The sequence below is a fragment of the Rhipicephalus microplus genome, chromosome X (assembly GCF_043290135.1).
Source record: "Rhipicephalus microplus isolate Deutch F79 chromosome X, USDA_Rmic, whole genome shotgun sequence".
In the NCBI taxonomy this organism is placed as follows: Eukaryota; Metazoa; Arthropoda; class Arachnida; order Ixodida; family Ixodidae; genus Rhipicephalus; species Rhipicephalus microplus.
In genome coordinates this window covers 142,416,227-142,436,338 of record NC_134710.1, presented here as the reverse complement: position 1 = coordinate 142,436,338, position 20,112 = coordinate 142,416,227, and the positions used below count along the sequence as shown (strand labels likewise).

At 46.3% G+C, this 20,112-nt stretch overlaps 1 protein-coding gene across 1 annotated transcript in view; it reads right to left on the bottom strand.

The window, feature by feature from the left end:
• Nucleotides 1-1,195: 1,195 nt before the first annotated feature.
• The window catches only part of LOC142775804 (pre-mRNA-splicing factor SPF27-like), a 38,312-nt gene continuing 19,395 nt past the window's right edge, over nt 1,196-20,112 (bottom strand). The window contains exons 2-4 of the mRNA XM_075877911.1: nt 9,682-9,752; nt 7,710-7,893; nt 1,196-1,914 (exon numbers count right to left, since the gene is read on the bottom strand). Of these exons, the coding sequence (XP_075734026.1) occupies nt 1,900-1,914; nt 7,710-7,893; nt 9,682-9,752 (270 nt within the window). The 3' untranslated portion in view covers nt 1,196-1,899. The remainder of the gene's footprint in view (nt 1,915-7,709; nt 7,894-9,681; nt 9,753-20,112) is intronic.

The window sequence follows — 20,112 nt, the reverse complement described above, 5'->3', positions numbered from 1 at the left end:
CTGCGTAAATCATATATACTTTCGAATAGGTCGTTTGGAACGGCGGCACTGGCGGGCAGAGTCGTGGGAAAATGGCAGCCGATGGCTCGTCGAAAGGCGCGTCCTTCAGATCACCAGCTCCTTCAGATCCACAACGGTAGGAGAGGCGAGTCAAAGTGCGGCTGGAAGGCCCGAGCTGGCTGGAACATGGCTGTGAAGCTCAGAGGCAGCGATGCAGCGCTAGTCGCTTGTCCGTTGGTCCGGGGTCACCATATGTTGAGGAAGGAGAGGCGAAACGGCGGCGATTAGCCCGTGCCGAGGTCGCAGCTTTTATTTGGAACGCAGGAATAGCCAGAGTCACTGCTGCAGCGTCCAGCCAGGCCAGGAGCTAGGCCACTCTGACATTCCTTGTGGTTCGTGCCACACGGCTCACTTTTTTTTTTCGGCGCAGCCAGCTGGCTAAACCTAGCGTAGCACTACAAGATGTACAATTGTAATTCTTACTTTCTTCTTTTAAACATTCTGTACATTTGTAATTCTTACTTTCTTCTTTTAAACATCCTGAGGAAAACGACGCTCGATCAAGTTAGATAAACACAGCTCTTTCGTTTTTCCGTGTTCATAGTGTGGTGTAAACTTACTTGCTGTTTTCATGATTTCGATATGCTTTTCTACCTCTCCAGTTTCTACCTCTCCATAGTATATGGCGAAATTATACGTTTTGCCGCTGTTTCAAATGTGAAGCGTTTCTTTGCCTAGTATCTATCTATCTATCTATCTATCTATCTATCTATCTATCTATCTATCTATCTATCTATCTATCTATCTATCTATCTATCTATCTATCTATCTATCTATCTATCTATCTATCTATCTATCTATCTATCTATCTATCTATCTATCTATCTATCTATCTATCTATCTATCTATCTATCTATCTATCTATCTATCTATCTATCTATCTATCTATCTATCTATCTATCTATCTATCTATCTATCTATCTATCTATCTATCTATCTATCTATCTATCTACAGTCAAACCTTAATATACCGAACACGGATATATAAAATTATTGCCTATATCGAACGGTTCCTATACCATGCGGGAATCGCATGCATTATTGATTTTTTATTTCGAAGAAAGTTTGACATATAATGGATATATCGAACTCGGCCACCTCAAACCGCCCGCGCTCCATTGACAGGAAGCGAGCTTTCCCGCAACTCTCGAAAGTAGCGGTAGAGCGCCGGGCGTTTACGAATGCTGCATACATCGATGGCGCCGAGAGCGCCACTTTAACGTAGCGGCGTACGCGCGCCGCAGCCTTGCGGTAGAGGTTCTTGAATGAGGAAAGTGAAGAGAAAAGCGCGGAGCTGTTTTTGTCTTTCAATACGAAGGCACCGACACGGCTTCGCGTAGGGGAAGTGGGAGGTAAAGATTGAGGAGGAAAGTATAGGAGGGAAAGGACGCAGACGACTGTCTCGGACGAAGCCCGTGCTGCCGCCGGGAAAGGGAAAGCAGTCAGGCGAGCCAGCATGGGCGTGCCATGTGCGCACTTTACACCAGGTCTCACGCCGCAGCCTTGCTTGCAGTCTCTATGGTGTCAGTGGCACACTGCGCACTTGTTGCAAGCTCCTCCCCCGTAGCATCGGCAGGCATCAGTCGTTGTGCTCGCAGTGTTCGTGCGTTCGGAGTTAGGCCTGTCGCGCGCTGTGGTGCGCGACAGGCCTAACTCCGAACGGCGGAGCTCACGGATGTGGAGATTGTCGCCGAAGCTACTGCTGAGCAGCCAAATGAAGACTCTTCAAAGGTGGATCCCGCAAGCGCTGATGGTGCCCCGCTCCCGACATCAGCTGAGGTCATAGCTGCCTTGGCCCTTGTGCACCGCCACTGCGGTGCGATTGAAGGCACCGGCCTATCACTTATGGATCGCCTGGAATATATTGAGGACGCAGTCGTCAAACACGCCATGGCCAACAAAAAGCAGGCTACTCTTTTTCGATATTTTAAACCAACACAATAAATACTATGTTTGAATCTTCAAGTGAGTATTTACTGCACCACGCTTGAACGGTTCGTTGATTGTTTTCAGCAAGCTGTTGACGCATTTTTTCGTGATTTTTTATATCGAATTCTGGATATATCGAACTATTTCGCGATCGCTGCGCCGTTCAATATATCGAGGTTCGACTCTATCTATATCTAGCCGCCCACGTGGGTATATCACCGTCCCAAACTAATTTTTTCCTACAAGGTAAGGAGGTGATATACGTAGTATATATCGCCGTATATCATATAACGCACTATGTACTAAGTATATCGCCTCAGTATTTTGGCGTAAACCAGAGTTAGTAATTAGGGTTAGAAAGTTGGTTGAATAAGATTGTGGGGTCATGATATAAATCTCGTTGGGTATGTACCTCGTGAGACATTTTACTTCACGAATATCTGGCACATACCCACATACCCCGTGTGGTGATTCGCGTGTGTACGACCTAGGTGATTGACAGTTTTTTTTTCTAACCTGGAGCGCCGCGAAGAGACATTTGTAATTTAAGTGTGATAGTGCCAAGAAAAACTGAAACCGGCAGCATTGACGCGACGAATGCAAAAGGTAAATATTATGGTCCCAGTAGGAATTGAAGCCAAGCATTCTGCGTGGCAATATAGTACAGTACCACAGCGTCGTGATAGGTCTCGAAAGTGCTTTGGAGAAGCACCCTATTGCTGGTGAAACGGCAATTGCGGTTGCTGATCATTCAAATTTATACATATTGCATATGTACTCCTATGACACAGTCCTCACGACAGCTTAGCGTTCATTATACTGCTAATCTACATCCACTGAAGTTGGTGTATGCACCACTAGTTAGAGGTACCATCCTCGCAAGCACGAGCGCTACATATCCGCTTAACTCTTCTGTGTTGGTAATAACCATGTTGCTATTGGCATCGTTGCAAAACTGTGAAAAATCGGTTATATAGAGCATACGTGACTCTTCAACATATGTCTGAGCGACGACATTTGAACATGTATTTAGTGTGATTTCATAATGTTTGGCTTAATTAAAAAGTACAAGGTCACACTCCTTGCACATGCTTCACATAACGTTTATCCCCGTGTTACGTGAAATCTGCCAATTGAAATAATGAAAAGTCCATCTTGTCTATACGATGGGAACAAATCTGTAGGGCTTCTTTGGAGAGGCAAAACAATAGCATTCCAGTAAACCTATAAATTCGTGTTTTATCTCAATTGTTTATTATTGCATTATGAAAAATATATATTGATATGATAGGACTATATTGATAGGACACTATCAATATTTTCTCGCCATCGACGTCATGTTCCGTAAAAAGTTTCCTTAAGGAAACTTTCTACGGAACATGACGGCGATGACGACGTCGATGTTCCGCTATAAAAGCTATAAGGACGCGGTGGCGAATGCTATATTGACAGCATCAGCAGACAGCTTGTATACCGTTCCACGTTCTTCGATCTCAACGAAGAGTGGCTGTGTGCATTACCTATTCCTACCGCGAGCGGCTGTGTTCTGTTGCAGCAGCATTTTGTGGATATACACCACACTGGAATCGAAAATTCAGCTTTACTTAATTTGTCGCTACCACACTCATTACATCACCCTTGCGGTGAACTGGGACATGTTTTCATAAGTAGTCATATCTAAAGTGCTGCTTTAACAGAAAATGACAAGTATGCCTTCTTTCTTGACCATTTTAAAGCTCTGTTCGTTGCATTGAATAATTTATTCATATGTGGGGTTTAACATCCCAAAACTACCACAGGATTATGAGAGACGCCGTAACGGTGGGCTCCGAGAATTTCGACCACCTAGGGTTATTTAGCACGCACCCAAATCAGAGCACACGAGATTAAAACATTTCCGCCTCCAACGGAAATGCAACCGCCACAGCCGGGATTCGATCCCGCGACCTGTGGGTCAGCAGCCGAGTACATCAGCCACTAGAACACCGCGACGGGGCAATCGCAGCAAGGGTGAAGTTAATAATATACTTGCCCCCTCCCCTCACCTATTTTTTTCTCGCTATGACCAACTCAACATAGAAGGCCCATTACCCATATATAATAAATATATGCCCATCCCCCACCCCCCATAAAAAATCTACCGATGCCCTAGCGGCCGATGTGTCAATAACGGCTTATGTATCATGCTCATTTGATAAAACCGGAACAAGGTTATGATGGTCGTTAAAAATTACGGCACCCTAAAGCTTCGCGTTTAGGAGTTCAACGTGATAGCGATCTTCTGTTTGTATAGTGCGTACTTCAAACACCTAATTCATGAAACCTTTTGGAACCAGGTATGCACCCTTTACATAGCCTTAAGAAAAACGGCGCAGTAGCGTGTGTGCGTTTTGTAGGGGGTACTGGCTTTAAACCACGAAGCCATTGTGATATTCGCATGTTGTGATAATCGCAAGAAGTCACATACTATATTCATAAATGTCTATGGCACGCTTCTCTGTTGTGTGATTGGATATGGTGTCACAACAGTGTCAACATATTCAATCTCACCGCGGCAGAAGTGAGATGAACAGCGGGCGCCACTGATGCATTGTCAACAAATCCTCGCCCTTGCGATCACTCTGAAGGAACTTACACTAGTACTTTATTTCGGTGTATCGATGCCCATCGCGGAATGGGAAAGATTATCTGCAGGCATAAAAGCAGCATTTCTACAAAGCACAGCCAAGTTGTAGACATTTCTTTAGATTAATTGACGTGAAGCGGGGGTGTTTAGGTTCACTGCGATACCGGCTGCCTCGGCGAGCAGGCTCACTTCGGTTCCACCTTTCCTGTATTCAAGGAGGGCACCAAAATAAAAAAAGGCAATTGCATATGCGAATGTAGGAGAGAAAACACAAGGTAACATTAAGGGCAAAAACGAACAACCTACGGCGAATTCGACTATTAAAAACCGGTGGCAGCAACGATATACATACGCGTAGATTTGCCATTTTGAGGCGTCACAGATGGCACGTTGCTTCAGTGATGTACACCTAACTATAGCCAACATTGGCGAAGCCAAAGGAGGGGTGTTTTGCACTCCTTTCGAAATTTTAAAACTTTGTATGTGTATACACGCACGTATGCAAATGAACGCACGAGCATAAATAGATAATGTACAAATACCCTCCTCCTTTCCGACTGACCAAGGTCAGCCGCGATGGCGGCGCGAACCGATGTGCGAGGAACAGACGGCTAGACCCGATAGCCAAGCAGACGCGACAAGGCACGGCTGCGAGTTGGTTACCATAGCAACAACAAATATTTTCCATCGGCTGCTGGCTTTCGTTTCGTTCCTTGAATTCTCGGCGCTCGCCACTTTCCTATGAAACAAACAAAAAAAAATGTCTCAGCCTGATAACATGCTTGCCATTTTTAAATGGAAATGGCGTGAGCGCATCAATCATACAAGCGAGGCGCATGCAAGATTTCAGGACTATTTTTGTTAGGCGAAACGACACTCTTTTAACACGTTCATTCTTTAGTATACTCTGCTTTCCTGATCAGCATAATATCTGGGGTTTTACGGTCCAAATCCACGACATGATTATGAAAGACGCCATAGTGGAGGTCTGCGAAAGTTTTCATCATCTGGTATTCATTAACCTGCACTAACACCGGACAGTTCCCGCCCCGCTACGTTTAAACTCCATCGAAATGCGACTGCTCCAGCCGGGATCGAACCCGCAACCTTTGGGTGAGCAGCCGTGCTCCTTAAAACTACTGCTCCACTGCGCTGATCTTCTGATAAGCATATTTTGTCTGGAATATTAACCGATGACACACTACTTTCATTGCCGCAATGCCACTTTACGTGTGGCAGCTTGGGCTAGTTGGTATGGCATGACGATAGTTATAGCGCGAGAACAAAACGACGACACAGAGACAAGAAGGATCTTTTGTGTCCTTCTTGTTTCTGTGTCGTCGTTTTGTTCTCGCGTTATAACTATCGTCATGCCACTTTATGGCTTTCAAAGAGTAATCCCTATATAAGAGGCTAAGATCACGCATGACCACATGCACGTCGTCTTTACTGTTGACTTACTCGGAACAGGTACCCATGTCAGCACTATACAACAGACTGAATGAGAACAACTAAGAAAATCCAACGCTAAGAAGCGCTTTTCGCAATAAAGTTCTGCCTATAGATCCAATGAGCCAACTGTTCCATGATCACTAGACTGTCCTCCGCACAGTGTGCGTGAACCAACCCCAATAATGGTTCGTCAAGATCAAGCACACCTCGCCGCGGCGGTCTAGTGACTAAGTTACTCTGCTTCTCCCTGGAAAATCCAGTAGGTAGGGACAGCCCTCGACGCGGCTACAGTATGGCCACAAGTGTAAACAAGTGCCTTGAACAATGTTCGTATTAGGATGCTTTTTTTTCGTTTTTTTGTGTTGTTTTGTTCAGAAGAAGGTTGTATCGCCTTGTGAAAAGACATGCGCCGAAGTATTCTGTATTTAAGTTACTTGGCGCAAGATGGGCCCTTTCTCTTTTTTCTTGGCCACACGTGTCGGCCTGCCTATATAATCGTGCCTCAAATAAAGATTGCTGTTCTTTTGACCATGGAATGTCGGCCTGCTTCTACATCAAATGCAGCACAACGATACAAAGACTGTAGACTTCCACAAAGAGCAGAAGGTCTTGGCAGGCAGCACAGTGATTAGAACAAAGTCTATATGCAAAGGCATTCCTTAAACGTAACATTTCTCTCTGTCAGAAAATACAAAGCACTGGCGTTGGAGCCGTGTAAGAAGTTGCATATCCTCAGGCGCATTTACCACCACCAGTGCTGAAGACATCACTGGCCGTGGTACAGTTTGTTGCATATGCATTTTGTGCATTTGCTAATTTGCCAAGCAATAGGTCTAGCCAATCATAGTGCTGCAAATTTACACAAACCACCAACTTAGAAGACACTTCTTCAAAAAATGTTGTACACAAATGTAACCAGAATGGATAGCACTTGTCAATTACAGATGGGCTATAGAAGCCTACTAAAGCATCAACTTTAAAGATACTCAAAGGGAGCCTAAAATGAAACAATTAAATCAGTTCAAACGGATAAATTATTCTTTCGATATTCTCCTTTAATTTTTCTTTCACTGGTTAAACACAAGCAGAGAAAATTTATGTCTGAGTATCATTTATAAATTTGTGCCAAATCTGCCACATGTGAACGTCATGCTGACGCAACAGATTTCACAGTTTTTTCCTGTATTTTGGCCACTATGATTGAATCAAACTTGCTATGTTAAGGTTTCGTGTACCTTCACAATGCAAACAATTTTCCGTGACAACCAGGCATTCTCAAACACAGTCAAAATACATGACATTATGGCATGCTGGTGCAGCAGCAACTTCAAAGAGGCGCGTTAGCCCATTTTGTTACTTTATCACATTTTCTAACTAATCGAGCACCTTGTTGCAGTAAGAGTAATGCTTTCAGGGTTGAGAAATTCTAACTTGTTGATACGGGAAAATTTGTTAAAATCTTTTTTTAGTGGCCCTTTAAGCCCATCAGTAGTGCTTCAATTCCGCATAAAGGTAAATTAAGTTTGTTCTCACCACAATGAACCAAAACGGTCAACAGCAGGAGAGCCTCCAGGGCCTGATATTACATAAAGTACCTTTGTTTTGCATGTAGGAGCATCACGTTGTGAAAATACAAATTTACCTCAATTCTTGGAGTTGCCGCTGCAGTTGGCGGAGCATGCGAACGAGCGCAGCATTGCAGCCCTTCCTTCAAGTTGGCAATACGGGTGGCTCGATGTTCTAACTGCGCCGATGAGTTGTCGAGGCACTCCGACCAGGACGCGACGCCCGTCGTTTTGCCAGCAGGCGGCTGCGGAAGCTCGTATCTGTAAAGCAACAAAATATATATGAAACAAATGCTGCAAAGAACGAACTCGTCCCTGGCAATGTGAATATGCACTGCACCTTGGTCACTGTGGTGGTTCTTGGGCCCTCAGACGCAGAAACCCAAGACAAGGACAAGAGAAACATTTATTGACTTCACACACAAAACGATCACAACACTGTGGCTATCTGTACAACACACTGGCTCCATAATTCAGTCATACAGTCCTTATGTCTACGCGCCCGCGAGTAACCCACGCGTCCTCACTACTCGGAAGTCTAATTCCGTCGGGTGCCACTCACGCTCCCGCTGAAGACGATGGCGTCGACGACGCAACCTCGCCACGGGAAGGTTGCCAAGTGCACGGGAGCTCACGAGCAGACCACCAGCTGCTCGTGCTGGACCAGGCAGCCCCACGCTGCGGCCGACGCATCACCGAGGTCGCACCTTCAATTGGCGGTTGTGCCGGACCAGCTCCGACGTGGCACCGTGGCCACGATCTCGGTGACTGGTTGTGCCGGACCCGAGTCTGGACAGGATCAGCCGCTTGCCCTAGCCTGCACGCTCGTCCGCCACAGGAACAGCATGTCAGGCCCGGCCCGGAACCGCCACTCGCCTCAGGAACATGCCACGCTCGTCCCGGTTGGGTTGGTGACACCCGCTCGTTGGTTCGGTCCCCTGAGGACCAACGCCTAGCGCTCTTGCTAGCTGGCCGCGTTCTTCCTCTGCCCGTCGCTGTTCCGAAGCTCACGCGCTCACGTTCGTCTGACCCCGTGCACACTTTCGTCTTCGTCGGTTATTTTCCACTGTCGGTTTCACTTCCAGTTTCGATTTTGGTTGTGAGAAGCACTCTTACCACAGTCACAATGTAAAGAAAAGATTAGGCTTGAGCACAGCCACCTCGTCCTTCCCACAGAGAAGTGCCTCACCAAATTGCGACCACTTGTTTTTGTGAAGCCATGCATTTCCCGAGTTCAATATAACTTGGAGCTGGGCGAGTTGTTTGATACTTCTAGTTTCCCTTGAATATTTCTCGAGTATTTCACATAGTAGACTTCGCAATACAGGAACACAGGCATGCTTTCGTATCGCTGGTTTTTGGTCGGAAAGCTGACAATCCTCATGAAATTTATCAAGGATTCTGACATTGCTGTTAAACCGAATTCAAAGTTCCAGGTAGTCATGACAAACCTTCATCTCATTACATACTGTTTTGTTAACATACCAACCCTAGCTGAAAAAAAGAAAGAGTACTACCTATCACTCTCATGGAGGCTGAACAGTCACAATGCATCATCCCCAAAATCAGCACAATAATGGGCTGCTGTATTCCATAGCACGCCTCTCATGTGTATACTATGTCTTTCTCGTCGGCGCAGTCATAATTTCGCCATTTTCTGCTTTTCGCCATACGAATTTCCCACCAACTATCCCAACGGTTCACGCTTCTACTGTTGGACCCATTTACTTCTTACCGCGAGCGATTCTTCAAACCTCTTCGATACCACGTGAAAGCGCGCAGCTTAATTGAGCGGCGTACTATAATCAGTGGCTATCAGAGAAACAACGTAGTGGAGAGAAAACGCAAGCCCTTCGGCTGGCTGGAACGACAGCGAGATACGAGCAACAGCGTTTCAAACTGGACAGCCTAACATGCGAAACGTTACGAGGCAGACTTGCGTCATCCGGGCGAAATAAACGAAACCAATCACTTAGGCCTGCGCTATTCTCCGGTCAGAGTATTGGTTTCATTCTAATCGAAGAAGCGAATTAACGCAACACGACTCACCGTTTCATGCTCATCATTTCCATGGGCAACCTCGACTGAAGGCGTTCAAATTCGGTCTTCATGATTTCGCTCTGCAAGTGGATAAAAAAAAACAGATTAGTCGCACAATGTTACGGCAGTCGCTCGTCGGCCATCGTATCAAGCCAAGTGTCACAACAGCACGTTCATAACGTTCGAGCGCATCATTACTACCTCAAACTGATGCAGCGAATGCTGGGGCAAATGTTCCAGGCAATTCTTTGTGGGTCTGTATCGCCTCCTCTCTTCTTCGACCATAGCCATGACATGAAATGAGAAGCGAAGAACGTAAACACATACAGCGCGATGACACAGTTGTCATTTGTCGCTTGAATTCTTACATACATAGCGCGCATTCGAGCGCCAATTTAGAGGCATAGACAAGCAGACTAGTTAAAATTAGGGTTGGGAATCTAAAACTTACGGCTTCACGAATTCCAGGCTCGTCATAGCCTTGATCGATGTAAGGCAGCGCGTCGACGATCACCTCTCCTGCCATGTCGCGCGACTTCTGGCAAAATCTACGCTCGAATTGGGATCTGACTACGTACGGATGAAAGCACGACTACAGGCTGCAGTGTCATGTGGTTTTAAAAACTACGACACTCGCGCTTGCTGATTTAGAATTCCTCAGAAGTCCAAAAAAATCGTTTTGTAAGAAATAGTAAAATTGGTGGAGCTTCTGCTGTTAGCGACATTATTTTCACCGAAACATTACGAAACAGGACCTAGGACGCAGTGACCTAGGAAATTTATTTTTTGGTGTATTAAATACCCAAATCAATTGCGCTTTTCAATTTAGCACGCTGCCAAAAATAGTGGTTTAAAATATTTTGTTTTAAATATTTTCGCATAGATTCACAGCATAGTTTTGTCTTCAGCATCTCATTTGAGATTATCTCCACTGATATTGCTAATGTTGCCCACATAACCTTTGGCATCGCCATTGCCGTACGCATCAAGCTGCACCGGCTGTCTTGTTGTCAGAGGTCCTTTGTAGCCTTTTGCTTCAGCCTTACCCGCAGATGGAAGTCCACAAACCCACTCAGGACGACATGATTCGTGCTGAAGAAAAGCTACAAGCAAGGCTAGCTCGGCTCGGCCTCGTCAGTGATTCAGGCGGGACAAAAAGCTTCGTGAAGGAAGTCGTGGACAAGGTAAGCGACGTCGTCGATGCGGTCGCCTCCTCTCATGATGACACGATGTCGACAGAGTCCGAAGCTGATCCTCTTTTGACTTACTTGGACGCCGAAAAGAAGTTGTGCCCCAGGAAGCGTATCGATATCGCCGCGCTTCGACGGAGACTCCGAACCCGCCCCGGAAACGGCGACAGCGCTTCGCCTCCGATAGAAGAACACTCGGAATCGATCTAACGAGTCGAATCTGTCGTTTTGCGCAAAGCTGCCGAGTACAAGGCGTGCAGCGAAGAAGAATACTGCGCCTGGCTCGTCAGCGAATTGAGTGACGTGTACATGGACGCCGAGTCGTGGACTGCATCGTCAACCGACGCGCGTTACGCGAAGCGCCCCACGTAATTGCACCGTGCACTGCTCAAAGCAGCGCGTGTCGCACTTCCTCGCCTTATCAAGAAACAAGTCCGCGATGGCCTGGAAGAAAACAACGAGACAGGACTTCCAAAAGAGCTGGCGCGTTGCGCCACTCTCGCGGTGAAGATGGACGTGGATGGGGCCCGCAACTGCTTGCATGTCCAGGACTTGCTAGCCAAGCGTGAGAAGCTAGCCGCGCGCGTGAAAACGCTGCAGGCGCAGAAAAAACGGCTTCGTCGCGTCCGCGAGAACGCGGAGCAGAGCGAGCGCCTTCTCGACAACGTGACTCTAGGGGTCCCAGCCTTGCGCGATTCACTCGCTTCGAGAGTGCGACTGTGCAAGTCTGTGGTAACGAAGGCCATCGAAGCACGGGCGCGCCCAGAAAACGCCACCGACGCAGCTGGCACTACCACCGCGGTGTGCTCAGACAGCGATCCGGTGGTAACCGGCGTCTCCGGGCTCTGCTCCGAACTTGTCGCCGCCATGGCTGCGAAAGTCGACCAGCTCGATGAAATGGCGCTTCGGAGGCAGCGGGCGAATGAGCTCGTCGACAGGCTCGAAGAAGACATGATCGCGCGATGTCAGGGCAGCGTGCGCAAGTGGTTCGATGACATACACGCGTATATCAATGAGAAGAACGATAAGAACTTGTTATTTAAGCGCGTGTTGCTCATTGAGTTCCACGAGAACCCGCAACGCTTCATTGCTCGAATGAAAAGCGCTAGGCTGCTTAAAAAGCGCGGCGCCTTACCTCACATCACGCAAAAGGAAGACGACGCGCAGCATCCCTGATTGTGATCATCCTACATTGCTGGCACTTGCCCACTGAGGGGGATTGGCCAAGAACATGGCGGCAGGACCTTTGGGTTAGTTGGTTATATATTTAATAGCACCCAATAAAGTCAGTCACTAAACATTTTGGACTTATCACCAACATAAGCCTAACTACGCTCACTGCAGGGCAAAGGCCTCTTCTTGATCCGCCAATCAACCCGGTCTCGGGCTTTTTGTTACCACATTATACCTGCAAACTTTTGATTCCCATCGGCCCACCTAACTCTCTGTCTCCCCTTCCCCCGTTTTCCTTCTCTGGGAATCGAGTAATGTCTGGGAACGCATAACGACTTGCGGTTATCCTGCTTACGTGCCCGGCTAATGTTCATTTCTTCTTGATTTCAACTATGATATATTTAACCACGGTTTATTCTCTGACCCACTCTGCTCTCTTCTTGACTCCTAAGGGTACACCTATAACTTTCCATTTGATCGCTCGCTGCGTCGTCCTCAATTCAAGCTGAACTCTCTTTGTAAGCCTCCAGGTTTCCGTTCCGTAGATAGGTAATGTGTAGCTGTGATACTATACCTTTCTCGTCAGGGTTAGTGGCAGATTATCATTCATGATTTGAGAATGCTTGCCGAATGAGATCCACTCCATTCTTGTTCTACTAGTTATTTCGCTCTCATAGTTCGGCTCCACGGATACCACCTCTCCTGAGTAGACATTCATTTACAACTTCCAGTGTCTGTCCACCTATTGCAAAGTGCTGTTTTCTGCGAGACTGTTCCACATTCCTTCAGTTTCGTGCATAATAAATTTCAGACCTTCTTTTCTGCTTTCCGTGTCCAGTTCAGTAATCATGAGCAGTAATTCGTCCTCCGCGTTACTCATCAAGGCAAAGTCATCAGCAAATTGCAGTTTACTAAGATACTCTCCATTAACTCCATTGAGATTCTAGTGGACCCAGATACTCTTAACACCCTACTCAGCGTCGCAGGTCTCACCGCGACCTTGGACAGTTGCTTCGCAGCTACTGCAGGAACTGAGGGTTAATGGCTGTATTCATAGAAGGTTGTGGCCAGGTACTGCACCAGGATAGCCAATCCTTCTCTGGTGAGGGAGTTCATTACCAGCAGCTGGTCACCAAGGAGGCCAGACCTGTTCTTTTTTTAACAATTATTTCATCACGCCTGATGAATAAATATGTGATTGAGAATGAACCGGCATCTGCCTTCGAAACGAATTTTATCATTGCATGCTAGGCTGCTGCGCTATCTCGAAGTAGTTGGTTCTGTTGCCCTTTCTCAACACTGTAGAATACTCCCCGAGAGCCTACAAGCTCTCAACTTGAACTGACTCTTAACTCGCCAGGCCTTTCTGTCTTAACTGTTTGAAAGTCCGTCTTTTCATTTAAAAGAAACGACGTGGTTTTCAGCTTCTAATATTGCGAGCTTAGGCTGGCTTAGTTCTCTGGATGACCTTTCTCTCTTTTAACTTCTTCCTGTCTCGCTAAATTTTGACATTTTTAGCTTCAAAGTGTCCTCAATGCGACTTTTTCTTTCAAGTGGTCCGCAACCCCTACTTTTACGTTTCATGTCGATTGACGAGGAGCGCGCTCTTGTCTTACGAAGTAATCAGCTACTTCTATGTCAATGTTATGTTGAGCGTATACGTATATCGCGTTCTATTGGAGTGCATGAAAAGTAGACTTGAAAAGTTTCTAACTGCTGAAGAATAGGCTGGCACTGCCTTTAAGGCTGTATGCTATTTCGTTGGCGATTTCAAGTAGTAATTATATTCTGGTAAATAGATATAAAAGTAGACAGTGGCGCTCGGCCGAGAGTATGATATAAGCACTAGTAATCACATACAGGGTTATCCTAATAACATAAAATAAAGGAATAAAAGGCAAGCAGCGAATTATTTCTAGTTCTAGAAAGCGGCGAACGGCAACAAACTTCGTACGAAACCAATGACGGGTTTCCATTCCTCATCACAAAGTGTCAGCTTGCATTGCTAGACCCCTATGACTCTCGACCCCACACTCGTACACAACGATAAGTCCACATGAGACATTCCCTAGGAGTTCACTATACTCGTTCAAATATCATTATAACACACGCATTTCTGTCTCTTTATTATATCAAGCATTTCTGGACACAACAGCCAGCGCCCCTCGTGGTACCGACTCGAATCTGGCACGTTTTCAATAGAACCAGTGAGTTTTTTTCGAATAATGCAGTGTAGAGGGTGAATGTTCAAAAACTCAGAAAACAGAGCACGCCTGCCCAAACGGACGAGAAGGCTGCAGCGATTATGTTGGGGTAAGTTTATATTTTTTTCCCAGAGCAGGTAAAGTTCGTACAATGGGAGTCTTTGGAAACGGCAAAAAAGGGGCCCCTTGTTCGAGACAAAAACGTTCACTGCAGCAAAACTAAGCAGGTTATATTATTGGTCAGTGCACCGTAGCCATGACACTCAGTTTTCGATTGAAGACATTTTTAACGTGCTGCAGTTGGCTTAACATTGTTCCCTAACGCGTTTTTGCAACATGGTTTTTCAAATGCTAGCGGTATATTGATCTACTTTTACTTATTGCAAGTGACTCAGCGGCATTCATGGCCGAGTGCATTAATGACACAGTTGGGGGGCGCAACATCAGCGCCCAGTCATATAGGTTCAATGTCAAGCGTCAAAGCATTCTTTTTACAGCGCGTGAATTAGTTCCACAGCATCCTACACGATGTCGCCATCGAAAGAAAACAAACAAGTTTTTGTTTCAATTTGAATTTCGTGCAGTGATCTTGAGGTCTTATGTTTTCCTTCATTTTTATTACTTTTTAATGCATTTTAAATACTGCACGCATATCACACTCTTAATATTGTTGAGGAAAGAGAGGCAGCCGTCTCGCCTCCCGGAAGGGCATCAAAAAGAACGGTGTGCATCAGCGGCTGGTCCGTGACGCCATTCAGTGCAAAAACGGCGTCGAGCTGCGTAAATCATATATACTTTCAAGTAGGTCGTTTGGAACGGTGGCACTGGCAGGCAGAGTCGTGGGAAAATGGCAGCCGATGGCTTGTCGAAAGGCGCGTGGTAGGAGAGGCGAGTCAAAGTGCGGCTGCAAGGCCTGAGCTGGCAGGAACATGTCTGTGAAGCTCAGAGGCAGCGGTGCAGTGCTGGTCGCTTGTCCATTGGTCTGGGGTCAGCATATGTTGAGGAAGGAGAGGGGAGACGGCGGCGATGAGCCCAAGCCGAGGTCGCAGCTTTTATTTGGAACGCAGGAGTAGGCAAAGTCACTGCTGCAGCGTCCAGCCAGGCCAGGAGCTAGGCCACTCTGAAATTCCTTGTGGTTCGTGCCACACGAGTCACGCGGCTCACTTTTTTTTTCTTTTTCTGTGCGGCCAGCTGGCGAAATCTAGCATAGCAGTACAAGATGTACATTTGTGATTCTTACTTCCTTCTTTTAAAGATCCTGAGGAAAACGACGCTTGATCCAGTTAGACGAACACACCTATTTCGTTTTTTTTTGTTCATAGTGTGTTGTAAACTTACTTGCTGTTTTCATGATTTCGATATGCTTTTGTACCTCTCCAGTTAGCCGATGTAAAAAACACGAACTAAGAGTACAGAAGCGAGGCATAGTATATGGCAAAATTATGCATTTTGCCGCTGCTTCAAATGCGAAGCGTTTCTTTGCCTAGTATCTATCTGTTTATCTATCTATCTATCTCTAGCCGCCCAAGTGTGTATATCACCGTCCCTCTTTTCTACCAGGTAAGGAGGTGATATACGTAGTATATATCGCCGTATATTATGTAACGCACTACGTACTAAGTATATCGCCTCCGTAGTTTGGCGTAAACCAGAGTTAGTAATTAGGGGTTAGAAAGTTCGTCGAATAAGTTTGAGGGGTCATGATATATTCAACTTGCAAACCTCATTGGGTACGTACCTCGTGAAACATGTTACTTCACGAATATCTGGCACATACCCCGTGTGGTGATTCGCGTGTGTACGACCTAGGTGATGGACAGTTTTTTTTACCCTGGAGCGTCGCGAGAGACATTAGTAATTTAAGTGTAATAGTGCCAAGAAAAACCGAAACCGGCAGCATTGACGCGACGAATGTAAAAGGTAAATATTATGGTCCCAGCAGGAATTTAAGCCAAGCATTCTGCGTGGCAATAGAGTGCAGCACCACAGCGTCGTGTTAGGTCTCGAAAGTGCCTTGGAGAAGCACCCTATTGCTGGTAAAACGGCAATTGTGGTTGCGTTGCTGATCATTCAAATTTATAAACATTGCATATGTACTCCTATGACACAGTCCCCACGACAGCTTAGCGTCCGTTATACTGCTAATCTACATCCACTGAAGTTGGTGTATGCACCACTAACTAGAGTTACCATCCTCGCAAGCATGAGCGCTAGATATCTGTTTAACTCTTCTGTGTTGGTAATAACCATGTTGCTATTGGCATCGTTGCACAACTGTGAAAATTTGGTTATATATAGCATACCTGACTCTTCAACATATGTCTGAGCGACGACATTTGAACATATATTTAGTGTGATTTCGTGATGTTTGGCTTAATTAAAAAGTACAACAAGGTCACACTCCTTGCACATGCTTCACATAACGTATATCCCCGTGTTACGTGAAATCTGCCAATTGAAATAATGAAAAGTCCATCTTGTCTATACGATGGGAACGAATCTGTAGGGCTTCTTTGGAGAGGCAAAACAATAGCATTCCAGTAAACCTATACTTTCGTGTTTTATCTCAATTGTTTATTATTGCAATATGAACAATATATATTGATATGATAGGACTATATTGATAGGACACTATCAATATGTTCTCGCCATCGACGTCATGTTCCGTAAAAAGTTTCCTTAAGGAAACTTTCTACGGAACATGACGGCGATGACGACGTCCATGTTCCGCTATAAAAGCTATAAGGACGCGGTGGCGAATGCTATATTGACAGCATCAGCAGACAGCTTGTATACCGTTCCACGTTCTTCGATCTCAACGAGAAGTGGCTGTGCGCATTACCTAATCCTACCACGAGCGGCTGTGTTCTGTTGCAGCAGCATTTTGTGGAGATACACCACACTGGATTCGAGAATTCAGCTTTACTTAATTTGTCGCTACCACACTCATTACATCACCCTTGCGGTGAAACTGGGACATGTTTTCATAAGTAGTCATATCTAAAGTGCTGCTTTAACAGAAAATGACAAGTATGCCTTCTTTCTTGACCATTATACCTGCATCGGATAATTTGTTCCTATGTGGGGTTTAACATCCCAAAACTACCACAGGATTATGAGAGACGCCATACACAGTAAAAATTTTTGCACCCAAAAGGGTGTAAAAAGGGTGCTTTTACGAGAAAGCACCCTTTGCAACACCCTTTAACACCCATAAATGGTTGATTAAAAAAAGCACCCCTTTGTTTGGGTGCTTGCCGCAATAGCACCCTAAAATAGGCTCTAAGGGTGCTTTTGTGCCTGAGAAGGGTGTAGGTGTCGATTCATCAGATGGAATATGCAGCATAAGAAGAGCACCTAATTATAATATTTGGGATTTTACGTCTCAAAAACCTCGATATGATTATGAGAGTCGTCGTAGTGGAAAGCTGCAGAGATTTTCACCATTTGGTGTTCTTTAATGAGCGTTCATTTCGCACAGTGCAAAGGCTTCTACCTTTTCGCCTCCGCCTTAATTCGACTGCCACGGCCGGCATCGAACCCGCGACCTTCAGATTGGCGTCCGAGCAGCGCAGCTACTGCACGAATATGTGGACCTTGCGTTAAATGACGGCCTAATTGACTTAGAATGTGTGAAGGTGCTCTCCGAATGCAGCAAAATGTCAGCAGAAGCAAATCGCGTTTCATCTATAATGGCAATTAACTGCAATTCATGTTACGAAAGCTTTCCTTAGCGTTGGTTATAAGCTGCATGTTTGCTATGGATTATATACACGCAAATAATGTTCGCCCGAGTATGGGTGGGTGTGTGTGCGTGTAAGCGCGATTGTGTGTACACCCGTGCATGTGTGCGTGCGCGTGTATGTGCGAGTCCCTGCTTGTGTTGAGCGTGCCTGTGCACATGTGTACGCCCATGCATGCGTGCGTTTACGGTCGCGTGTGTGTGTGGCCGTATGTGTGTATACGTGTATGTGTGTGCGCCTGTGAATAAGTATGCGTGTGTATCAGCCCGTGCGCCCTCGAATTTCGTGTGTGTGTGTGTGTGTGCGGGGGGGAGGCACTGCTTCCTATTGTTTAAGGTCCCACACCTGTTCAGACTGGGAGTCTATATGGGAGGTGGCTTAAGGAATGGCGGTTGTCAACGCACTGTACATGGACTATTCAGTACATGGAAAACAGCTGCACATTTTCGTACCTGATCGTTGCTTACGAACTTGCTGTGGTAGCTGATTAGGTCCGCTGAGGTGCTTCTACGCTCGAAAACGTGGGTTATGACCAATTCCCACGGAAAGCTGTCACTGCACTTATGCACAACCATCGTTTATATTAACAACGTTTAACAAGAACGTGCCCTGCCTTTGCTACAGGTGCGTAGCTAGCTCATTGGGTAACCATATGGAATTATGTGCTGATCATGTGGCGAGCAAAAAGTTTGTTATAACAACCTCGGCATGTTTCGTGGTGCGTGACAAGCCTTCTAAACATACGCGACTGTGGATTAATTTGTTCCAGCTTCGACTACGCATTCAGTGTTTGCGGCACCATACGCGAAAGAGCCAGACACAGACAATGCAAAAAGAAATTCCTCTGGAAAAAGGTGTAGCGATGCTCTCCCGCTAATGCCACCGAGGACGAAATAATTATTGTTTCTGGCCATTCCATGGTGCACTTTGTTTTCCGCAAGTTTTGCTTCACTATTTTTCGCCTACTGCAATCGCATTCCGTCAAAATACTCAAGGAACCCGAGGCTGGTAAATAACCTGCGTCGATGTGCGACTGGCTGGAAGGAGAGTTGCCATTTACAAGTAGTCATTCCGCGAGGAACGGCCGTCCGCCGTATGCGCCATAGCGTTCGCTCTTCGGCGCCATCCTGGCGGGTTTCCCGCTCCTCCCCCCCCCCCGCGCTCACCCCGGCCAGCGTTGCTCCCACAACGGCGGCGTAGATAAGCGAATAGTTGCGTCACCGAACACCTGCGTCGACAGCTGCGGCGCCGCCGCGGGGCTTTAGCCGCCGCCAGTGCCTCCTCCTTCTCTCTCTCAACGTCGCTCTCTCTGTCTCATCGTCTTTCAAATGCGTAGCGTTGGTCTGGGGTCTTGGTCGCTGTGTGTGTTCTAGTGAACAGGCGCAGATTCAATGGTGGTCACGCATGACACCGTGTTCGAAGTGACGCTCGGATTAAGGAATATTCATGGAGTGGCGGACACGGACAATGTGGGCCTGTTAACGGTGAGTGTACTGTTTTCGTAAATAGTAATCATGCAGCGCTAGCTGGGCGCCCGCAGCAGCTCTGCCGAAGTAGGCTGCCAGCCATTTACAACAGCATGCGTTCGCGGGCCTGTTGCAGATGCCCGATTAAACGTGTGACTTAACGAGTTCACACTGCTTTGCGCGATGTTGTGTAAGTGCCTGCATCACTCATACAGTGAGTTATGTGATCACTTAACAAGGGCGGGATTAGTTGCCGATCGCACATTGTCTCTACACTGCTCAAAGTGATTGATATTGTTTCAAGATGCGCTCTAGGCTACATCGTAATAACATTTCTATTAATACTCAAATGTGCAACGTGCTTCTGTAAGTATAAGCGCAAAAAAAGAAAGAAAAAGCAAAAATGATGTACAGAGGCGCACTGTACGAAATGGCTTTTTTTTGCTTAAAGACGGTATAGTTGAAGGTGCTGATATGCCGCGATGCTCCCAGCACGTGCGCCTCGGTCTTTTAGGCTATTTAGAACAAGTGCCACCAGCAACAGGGAAAGATCTAGCAGACTTCCAAAGGCGCGTTGTTCTGGCCATCGCCGTGCATTGTTTTCCCTCGTTTCTGTTTGCTGTTTTCGTGCTTCGCTTTCATCTGCGATAATGTTCGGCGTTAT